General features: G+C 34.6%; 1 protein-coding gene across 1 annotated transcript; it reads right to left on the reverse strand.

The window, feature by feature from the left end:
• Window positions 1-1,039: 1,039 nt before the first annotated feature.
• On the reverse strand, window positions 1,040-1,696 carry LOC143580187 (uncharacterized). The gene has a single exon (XM_077063283.1). It carries the CDS (start codon window positions 1,694-1,696, stop codon window positions 1,040-1,042), a length of 657 nt encoding a protein of 218 aa, XP_076919398.1.
• Window positions 1,697-11,844: the final 10,148 nt, after the last annotated feature.

Genomic DNA, 11,844 nt, shown 5'->3' on the forward strand with positions numbered 1-11,844 from the left:
AAAAAATAAACCCACACATATCGAGAAAAGTCATCAATGAATGTTACCATATACTTCATACCTTGAATAGAAGGTTGTTTGACATGGCCAAAGACATCGAAATGAATCAGATCGAGAACCTCGTTCGCCTTAAACTTCGATTCTTTTGGAAACGGTTGCTCCTTTGCCTTACCGAACTGACAACCTGGACTTACAATTTCTTTATTAACTTGCAATTTGGGTAACCCATCTACTAGGTTTCGATCAGACATTAAGCCCAATTTGTCAATGCCCACATGGCCCAAACGTTGATGCCACATATCTGCACCATGATTTCCTTTTGCCCTGCCAACATACGCTAACGATGCTGATAAAACATAGACTGTATCATTCTTGTGCCCCTCAAGAATTGGCGTAGAGGAGGTCTCAAATTCCTTATAAATCTTCACACTTTTAGGTCCAAAAAGAACATAGTGACCTGATTCTGTTATTTGAGGAACAGAAAGCAGGTTCTTCTTCATCCCATCAACATGGTACACGTTCTTTAAAGTTAGGCCCCGTCTCCGATCTCCCGGAGGAAAGCTTGCATCACCGATGGAGTCGATAGAATGTTTGGAATTATCAGCTAGAACCACAACCCGGCTGCCTCCGTATATTTTGGGATTACTTAATTTCCTCTGTCTCCCGTCATATGATTCGAACAGCCCGAATCAACGATCCAATCATCCAAACGATTGTCTCGACGTTCGTTGGTGGCCGTAAATGCAAACACTTCTTCTGTTTGAGCGACTAACGCCTCGGCATCCCAGACTTCTTCGTTATATGCAGTAGCTACATTACCTTCCTCAACCGGTTCGGTATCGCAATACTTTGCCATGTGGCCACGCATTCCGCATTTATAGCATTTAAATGGGAATTTCTTCTTAAACGATCGAGGTCTCCGATCATTACTATTCTCTTTCTTTTTAGATTCCCGGTTCTTTCTCTCATGTTGATTTTGAACCTTGGTTCGGTCATTAAACCGGCTGGAACCTTGGCCTTGAGAGCTTGATTGAAACCGTCATTTTCCTTTACCCACATACAAGGCTTCAACCTTTGACTTTGAAGACGACCCGGTAGACAAACAACCCATTTGTTTGGCTAGAGATTCTTGGCTAGCCAACAAATTCTCGAACTCACCGAGTGACGGTTGCGTTGGCCAACCTTGAACCGTAGCCACAAAGCTTCTAAACTCCGCCTTCAACCCATGAATGATGATGCGTTTCAACCGCGGTTCACCAATTTTTGATTCCGGGTCAAGTTCTCCAATTTCTCTACATAGAGACTTCACCTTGTGGAAGTATTGAGAAATTGTCATTTCTCTTTGATTCACACACAACAATTCATTTTCCAAAAGTTTGAGTTTGGCATCATTCTTTTTTAAGAACAAATTTGCCAAAGCATCCCAAGCTTCTTTTGGAGTTTTGAACTCGCTTATGTGATCTAACGACTCATCTTCCACCGTGGTTTTTAGAACGAACATGGCCTTGCCTGCCTTGATTTTCCCCTTTCTCATACTCCCGTTGGTGTCTTCATTTGTTGGTTGTATTGTCTCCGACCCGTTTACAACTTCCCAAAGATCTTGGCCTTGCAAGTATGAACTGATGCATGTTGACCAAGAGTTGTAATTCTGGTTATTGAGTTTCTTTACACCACCGACTACTTGAAGATCTGCCATTGAGAACCTCGCTCTGATACCACTTGTTAAGTGAAAATCAAAATAGATGCAATACAAAAGTGAAAGAATAATGTAGAGAAAACAAAGAGGTATGCTCATAAAAGACTTCGAGCTTTTCTGAATAATAATTCTGCAACCACAAACTGGAAATATATAAAGATGAACGTGAACAAAACTCAACGTTCACAATGACTACTAAAATAAAGGAGTAAGACCAGAAAACTAACTAACAACCAATACCCCACTATCTAAAGACTTATTCTCCCTAATTTATTGAATAAACAAAATACTCAAATAAATAATATTAATAATAGGAAACTTCATGCAGTGCACACTTGGTCTTTAATTTGTCACGTGGGCAATGTATTTTAACATAGCATATACTACATGATGAAAATCTAACATATGATGTTATTATGTAAATCATATGTATTTCTTAGAGATGAAATAGTATAGTTTGTGAAAATACGTCACATGCTACACCCTAAAATATTTGAAAACAATAAAGCAGGCTATGAAATACTCACCTCTTTAACGACGAGAAAATAATGCAAGAGATTGAATAATCTTTAAGATGAAGGACAGGGTTAACTTGACCTAATAGTAAACTCTAATAAAAGAAACCTACCTTAGAAGAACCTCGAAAGATGAATTTGAAAACTAGGAAATTCGGTTCTTAGATTAGGTTTTAAATACGAAAGAAATAAGAAAAATAAACTTAACAAGTCAGGTTCGGTTTTATTTACGATGTTTGGTTAATATAATTATTAGTCATGTTTCTAAATATTTATTTTAATTTATTTTCTAAATTCATGCATTTAATAATTTTAAAGTTAGTTAAGAGAGTGTTTATTTTATCAGACTCGAACCCGGTTCCCCTCCCCCCCTCCACCAAAACATCGAAACATGTCAGGGTGCGACACGATTATGAATGCTCGATGCACACGACACTATTAAAGTGATAATATTTAAAGAACTTATTCATTTCATTCAACATCAAATAACAACACAACTTTTTCATACAAATAAAACAAAGTACAAGGAAAATAAATAGTTCATTTAACTAATAACCTAAACGGTCCAAAATAACATAACGTTTTCAAATCTTCAATCAACCAATTATCAAACCTGTAGCGTTTCATAAAATATATTTTGTCAACATGTATGTTTGTGAGCAATTCCACAATTATATATATAATATGAGGCAAAATCCACAACTCATATGTGAAACTGTAAATAAAAGCGACAATTAAGGTATATAAAACATAAGTAAGTGAGACTACTTTCTAATAGGTAAAACTACCAAACTAAAAGTAGGGGCGTATGATTATACTTATTGAGGATGAAGATGAGGATGAGACCAACCACCAAAAGCAATAAACATTTAACAATTAATCATATGAAACATATAAAACACAATCGGGCAATTATTCTAAGCAATAGATAACCTAAAGTTTTTGGTTTGAGAATCTAAGTTTAAATCGTTATTGTTTGAGTAAGTATGCAAGATACTCCCAAAGTATAGAAAAGAAAGTGGGGATGAAAACCCACGTGGAACATGTGACGTTGATGAAGAAAAACTTAGAATAAATCCTAAAGTAACCGACGGTTCGATTTAACGTGCATGTCATAGATATAAAGACTCAATAGTTAAAATTGAGTCTTTGAGGATGACATATAAATGGTATAATAGTTTATAAAAATAAGGCATGAGTTTTAGGGATTTTAAGTTACATTTTACGAACGCGGTTAAATAATGTAAGGATAAAATGAAATGAGATTTACATGAAACCGGGTATTTGATGTTTAGTTTTACTCATATGCACTTTAATTATTTTGTTTAAATGGTTTTTGAGTTAAGTAAATTGTTTTAGAGATAAAAATGTGTTTGGAGGGTTCTAGAATAACTATGGGTTAAGTCTTAGTCGGTTTGATGGTTAAAACACAAGTTCAGGGTTTAAACATTCGAAAACGAACCAAAAAACGAATTTTGTTGACCTAATGGGTAGGCCGCGTTACGTGTAGGACATATACCATCTGTACGCGTGACGCGAGGGGGGGGGGGGTGTTTCATCCAGACTTTGGTTTTTGCCAATGTTGATCTCGGTAGTTTGTTTTAGGTCAATTTCGGGTATAAAATAAGGGAACACCGTTAAAGATATTAAAACGACATGACAAGTATGAGACATGATTATTACATGAAAAACATTCTTTTATTAATAAGGATGAATCCAAAAACAAACCAAGTTGGCTATATAATACAATTACGAAGAAAAACATAAAATGGCATCTTTTGTTAATAACAAATGGTTTGATTTCAAATCAGATTTTTAAAACGGTTGGGTTTTCGGGTTTGAAAAATGGCGAATGTCACACTCGGAACTAGGTCTCGGGATCACTCCCAACAAACCATATACGTAAAAATGAGTTTGCTTATGAAAAGTTTTTGATTTAAAGAATAAAGATGAAGAATTAACGAGTAAAACTTGAACTTGAAGAATATGAATCATTAACTGTTAACTATGAGCAGTTGAATTTTAAACCACCTTAAACCAATTGATTTGATTAAGCGGTTTTGATTCTTGTATGTAAAAGAACAGAAAATAACACTATACTTTCCCTGAAATTCGTTAAATATTGAAGATCAACGAAAAGTTTGACTTTTGGAAGTCAAAAGTTAAAAACACCACAAATCAGACTAGAATTCATGAAAGAAAGATTGAATTGCGAGTTTTGACCGAGTTGACCTAAAAACACCACCAAAAGTTTGGAAATTGACATAATTAACCATTAAACTTGGATTAAATGCAACTAATGATTCAAATTACATGAAATAGCACTTGCGATCAAGTTGCAACATTAATAACATAAATAATTAATAAAAAAACTGAATAATACACTTTTATCAATTATAAATTACCCGAATTATAATATGGGTCAGTGATGTATATAAAAAGATACATCTTTTAAGCATCAAATAATATCCAAAATATCATCTTTTCTTATATTATTTAGTTCAAATAGCTATTTATTATGTTATTTTCTATTTTTAGGTTTATTCCAGCATCAAACGAAGAAACTAGTGGACACACGAAGAAAAACGAAGAAAATTAAAGAAATTCCGTACCAGTCAGTCTAACACGCCCCATGTTTCACTTACCACGCCCCCGTGGTCACCTTCTCAAGAAAAGACAAAATCTGAGGAATCAAACATGGGGCCGCGTCTCATCTACCACGCCCCCCGTGGTCACCTTTTCAAGTAAAGAAAAAAATCAGGCACCAAATCACGGGGCCGTGCCTTATGTACCACGCCCCCATATGACCTTTCCAGGAAAAGACAAAAATCAGGCACCAAATCACGGGGCTGTGCCTCATGTACCACGCCCTCATGGTCACCCTACCCAATATAAGACAAAAATACAAGAATCTGGTAGCAAAAACACGAGATCGTGCTCCCTTAGTCATGCCCCCGCGATGAGTCAAAATATTTACGACCTGACAAGCATTTATTATACTTGGACAACTCACCACGGGGCCGTGCCCAATTGTCGAGATAACCTATAAATAATTGTGCATGTCTCATTACATTGGGTGTGTTTGGAGAGGATTTGGACGAGTTTATCACTTAAAAACACTCACTTTACACTAGGGATGGCAATGAAACCCGAACCCGATGGGAAAACCCGAAACCCGACATAAATGGGACGGGTAATACCCAACCCATTAGGGTTTGGGATTAGTTTTGAAATTTTTCGCGGGTTTGGGATTTCTAATATACCCGATTACCTGACCCAATTACCCGATAAAATAAACCCATTTACCCGGTTATATACCCAACATATCTTATTATATACATACTATATTCCAAATATATTATTTGTCAAAACTTGTTTATGTCAATTATTTAATATATTTTAAATATTATTGTAACCATCTTTGTAATTGATTAGTTATATTTTTTCAAAACCAGGTAGAAACCTGGCGGGTTTTGAGCCGGGTTTATCCAATAGGTGTTTTATCAAAAACCGATAAGAACCCGAAACTCGATGGGAAAACCCAAAACCCGACGGGTAATTACCCGATTAAAACCCGACGGCTTTGGGACAAACTTTAATAACCGGGTATGGGTTTGGGAATACCTAAACCCGCCCATTTCTATCCTTACATTACACTCAAAATGAATATCCATTGAATAGTTTGAAGGCTTATAGGCATCCATCATTATCATCCATTATCGTCATCCATCACCATTGAAGAAAGATTCATCACCAATTTGGTTAGATTGTTCTTGTTTAATCACATGTTTGATATCTTCATCTTCTTTGATGTTCATTGTCATGCTCATCATGAGCTAAACTTCCATTTACCATCTAAATCTATGATTTAACTTAACTCTATTTGATGATTATATTGAATATGTGATTTAGTTTTTGTGAAGTAATTAATAATTAATTTGCAATTATCATTTAATGAAATATGTTGTGTCATCTTAATACACTAGGATAGAGCCCGTGCGATACACATGTGGTTAAATAAATACAACAAAAAAGTTAAATTTAATAATATATATAATAAAATACCTTATGGATTCATAGATAAACAAAATTTTGCAATTTATAAATCTCTAAAACTTCTTTGAATACAACATTGGATAGTGACCCGTGTTACACACCGGTGGAAAATATTTAAATCGTCATATAAATTTAATAAAATGCAAATGTTATATTTATAAAAAAATTACATGAATTATAAGATATTACATTGATATTTAATTCAAATAAAAAAACATACAAATAACTGAGATAAATGAAAAGTTAAAATATCTTTTTAACAAAAAGTAACAACAATGTAAAAAGTAACAAGTCAAAATGTTTACGAGTCATATGGTTCTATATAAAATTGTTTAAAGTTAACAATAAGTAAAAAAATACATAAAAGTTGTAAATGACAACTTTAACAACAATGTAAGATGACAATGTGATGTGTAATCAACAAAAACATATTATTACACTCCATTATTATTCTGTTTGAAAAATATGTTTTATCAATATCGAGTAAATAACATAAGTATAAGAAAAGCATTTTATGAGTTATTAAAATTGATAGAGAGGTTAGTTTTTTAAATAAAAACGTAATTATAGGTTTTAATTAATCCACAAATAAACCGTTGTTAGAGCATTCTCATCCGACCCCCTATCCTTAAATCCAAAATTACACTAAAACACACTATATTTTCTCTTTCTTTTTCAATTAAATAATAATTTTTTATTCCCTTATCATTACCATTTCTCTTTTGTTCACTCACAACCACTTTCAAAATATATTAAAAGTTATAGGGGGTGAACAATAACTTTTCAGAAAAATCACCACGTTTTCTAAAATATAAAAACTTTTCACTCACAACATCCTAAATCACTCTCTAAATTATAAAAACACCCCCTCACATAATATGGAGGATTGGATGAGAATGCTTTTATAATTATGTTAACTGTTGTGATATGTAATTTTGGTAAATGGAATGCCATTTATTTTGACCATTTGATTTTTATTTTAATTAATTGTTAATTAGGTGGAAAATATAAAAATGGTAACAATTTATGTGAAATCTTATGTGGACAGGCTAGAACGGCGTCATTTGTCTGTAGTGTATTTCTTTAGTTGTATTGGTAGATTAATTCAATATTGATTATTAATATCTTTAAAAACAAACTTTTATAATAATATATGATTAACTCATGTTATTAGAGACTAGGAATGGTAAAAATAAAATCTTGGTATCTTATCAACAACATATTTCTTTGTATTGGACTTTGAAATGATGAGATACATTCTATGATCAATTTCTCTAGTTTTGGTAATTCTAAAATAAGATTGTTAAGTATGATTGATTAGGTTGTCATGCTAGTTACAGAAATCACATGTTATAAGGAATGTGTAATTATAATTTACTTAAATCAACCAAGGGGGGTTGTTTGACTAAACTACAATTCCCTAGAAGTTGTTAGGATTTGTGTTTGAGAAATCAAAGTCAATCATAATCTTTATACTTCACTAAAACTACATGTTAATTAAATTGACATTTTCGAGGTAGACGTAAAGTTATGCATTCTACTTTCTTTTATGTCCTAGGGTAATTCGCTTAGGAATGATAGATCATTCTATCTTATATTCTTAAAGCAAGTCACATATTCATAATATTAATAGTCAAAGAAGAGTTAAGTGGATTATTGATTTAGATGGTAGCCTTCATATATTGATTTTCTTGTATAAAATCCGTCTACTTGTTCACCATATTTTACTTTAATTTAAACCAAGAATTAGTTTAAAAACAACCTTGAATGATTATGTCTTCTGGTTAATTTAAAAACAAAGATTTATTATTAGAAATACTCCATGTCCGTAGATTGATACTTGGGTCTTACCAATACTATTCTACATATATGATGGTACACTTGCCTATTTATGTGTGGTTTAGGCTTAGTAGAAATCATTTTTTATAAATTTAAAACACAATCTTGTGTGAAACCAATCAATGTTTTATACACCCTCACACACACAACAAGTTTTTGGCGTCGTCGCAGGGGACATGGTAATATTTTCTAAGACCGATCCAGGTTTTCTTTTAACCGTTGTCTATAATTGTGAAAAGTTTAATATTTCATTTATTTTTAAGTTTTAGTTTAGTTACATAGTTAGATTTCATTTATCTATTTTTTCTCTATGTCATGAGTGTCCTCTACATTCTCACTTGAGCTTGTTTCGCCATTTTCTGACCCCGAATGACTTTTACATAAGGCTGTGTTCCCAAGTTTCATTTAACTGAGAAAAGGGAAGGAAAAGGAGGGATGGAAAAAATATGTTGTGTTCCCGAGTTTCATTTAAGAAAGGAAAAGGAAGGAAAATTTAAAAGAGGTGTTCCCGAGTTTCATTTAAAGAAAGAAAAGGAGGGGAGGGAAGAGAAAATGATGAGTAAAATAAAAGAATTTGTATCTTTCCAAATTGGAAAGATTAGGAAGGAAAATAAGTCGAAGCAAAAGAGGAGATACCAAAAGAAAATATAAGAAGAGAAAATTTTCTTTTCCTTGCCTTTCTTTTCTTAAATGAACTCGGGAACACAGCGTAAGGGAATATGCAACCGAGCGAGAGAAGTAGCTGAAACAATCAAGAATGATTCACTAGACGACATGACGTCGAAAGAAGATCAAACAGAACACATGATGGCAGAACCAAAAAATGAACCAAACATGAGCAATATGCCAGGACAACACTCAAAGGCCATGGCAATGGTGTAGCACCACCCGTAATCACCGAAAACTTCGAAATTAAGTCCAACACCATTCATATGGTGGACATTCAGTTCAATTTCATGGGCTTCTCGACAAAGACCTTCTCTCTCATGTTTCTCGATTCCTACGAATCCGCTGAACCTTTAAAATTCAAAAATGTTCAAAAGATCAAGCCAAACTTAAACTCTTCCATTTCTCTCTTAGAGGGCCAACCTTAGATTGGCTAGAATCTCTTCCATCTGAATCCATCAGCAACTGGGAACAGATGGTAGAACAATACTTTCTGAAATACTTTCCGCCTAACAAAACTGCAAAGTAACAAGCCAGATTACAAAATGATGATGGTGAATCACTACACGCAGCATGTGGGAGAGATACAAGATCCTTTTAAGAATATGACCACATCATGGATTACACTTGTGGCTACAAGTTCAAACTTTCTTTAACGCACAATCCAACCAAAACAAGCAGGCAATTAACCAAATCGACATCGGTGATCTTGGATCCAAATATCTATATAAAGCATTTGAAGTTCTAGAGAAGGAATCAAAGAAGAGTTTCGCTTATAACACTCTCGTCACCGCACATCTTGAAGCAATTTCCAAGAAATTCGAACAACTGCAAATCGAGCTAGCAAATACGAAAGTTAGTTTTAACACCCGTGGAGGATCACACAAAACTATTGAATGCAAGCAAGTCCTTATGGCCATGGAGGAAGTTGACTTCGTAGCCTGCCAAAACAACACCTTTAACAACAACTACAATCCAGGTTGGAGAAACCGTCCGAACATCAGTTGGAAGGTCGAAGGAAATGGTCAAGCCTCAACAAGTTTCGACAAAAGGCCAACGAATCAAGCATACCAACCTAAACCCCAGTTTCATGGATAAAGTTCTAGAATCAGTCAGTTCCTAGAAAACTCGAGAATTGAAGAAAACCTAACTTAAACTATGGCCAAAAACACTGAAGCAGAGAAATGAGCCGACTTGAGGTCCATTGAAATCAATGGAGTATTAAAGAAACATGATGCTGGCCTAAAAAGCCAACAAGCATCTTTGCAGAATCTGAAACCCAAATAGGAAAAATTGCACGACAATTTTCCGAAAGACCACCCGGTACTCTTTCAAGCAACACAATTACAAACCCAAATGCAAAAACCTATGATGTAACCCTAAGAAGTGGCAGAATCACTATTTTTGACTTACCAACTTGAGAACCAGTCACGAAAAAAAAGCTTTCAAGAAGGTGCAAGAGAGGCTAGACCCAGCAAGTACCACACAACCAAAAGAACCAATCAGAACTTATGTTCCACCTATTCTATACCCTAGTCGTCCAAAGAAGGAAATATTGGAAACCCAGCATTGGAAGTTTCTAGAACTCTTCAAACAACTTCATATCAACATCCCTTTTGTTGAATTTATTGCTCAAATGCTGAAGTATGACAAATTTATAAAAGAAGTTCTCACAGACAAAAGGAAGCTAGAGGAACTTTCGCACATCAACTTGAACTATGAATGCTTAGATATTCTTTAAAACAAACTGCCACAGAAAATTCTTGAACTAGGGAGCTTTACTATCCATTGGCTCATAGGAAATTTATATGTTAGCAATGCCCTATCTAACCTAGGAGCTAGTATTAAGTTAGCCGGTAATGTCTTGGTAATTTCTTGGTCAAATTAGCCCGTAATGTCCTGGTCAAGTTGGTTTAGTTTTCTAATTGTAATACAATTATTATGGTAATGTCTTGGTCCACAAATTAAGGTTAGATTATAAGCATAAGGCTTGGTTAGAGGCTTTCGATGTGTGATCAATAGAGAATTATTGTAACGAGTTTTTGTGTTAGGTTTCTCTTGCAATAGTAAAGTGTTTGATCAATATTATGCTTTGAAGTATTATCAGAGCTTGGTGTATTATGCCCAGGCTCGTGGTACCAATGGATTGATACCAAGATTTAGCCGCTGCATGGAAGCCTATAGCTGTCACGAAAAGATCTAAGGCCAATCATTTTTGTCAATGAGAGATCTACATAATGAGATTTAGGGTCAACCGATTGGAGATGTTAAGGAAGATCAAGTGATTGTCAATGGATTGATTCAAGAAGCCACACCATATCTTGTTTACTAATGTCGGGAAACACGAAACCAAAGTTGAGTCATATTTACTACCCAAGTTAGTGACGGGAAGACCATTGTTTGATTTTCTTGGTTATTCGACTCAGATTTCGATTTCAAGTTGGTAATCAGATCTGAATTGTGATATGAAGGATGGATCAAGAAACAAAGACGATTAATGGCTGAAAAACAATAAAAATTAAGTTACAATTACGTTGGTAATTCTGGACAGTGTTCACAAGTTGATGAATATGGAAGCACCTAAGTTGATAAGTTGGTCAAGTTGGTTTAGTTTTCTAATTGTAATATGATTATTATGGTAATGCATTGGTTAAAAAGTTAAGGTTAGATTATAATATAGGGCTTGCTTAGAGGCTTTAGTGTGTAATAATCCAAATTGTGTGATTGAGAATGTGATCTATGAGAAAGTGGGTTTGTCCGAGTCCCGCATTGATGGATTGATAAACTTGTGAGCTACTTATAAAGATGAGGGCTCATAATGTGATATTTTTGTATGACAAGACACATTTGGTGGCATTAGAAAGGGTGCAGAGCACTCAACGCGCACACGCACGGGCATAGGCGAAGTGCGATGGACGCAATGTGGCGCTTTGATGGCGCACTTTGCACTTCGCACATTCGCATCACCATGAGCCGCCTTAGTATTTTTGTAGAGTAGGCCTGGTCATGATAATTTTCTAGCCTAACGGTGAGTCAATTCTGTCGTGTTACGTGATGGATAATTACAAAGCT

The sequence above is a fragment of the Bidens hawaiensis genome, unplaced genomic scaffold, assembly GCF_021521415.1.
Source record: "Bidens hawaiensis isolate Kalapana, Puna unplaced genomic scaffold, B.hawaiensis_p1.1 tig00030276_1, whole genome shotgun sequence".
NCBI classification, from domain to species: Eukaryota; Viridiplantae; Streptophyta; class Magnoliopsida; order Asterales; family Asteraceae; genus Bidens; species Bidens hawaiensis.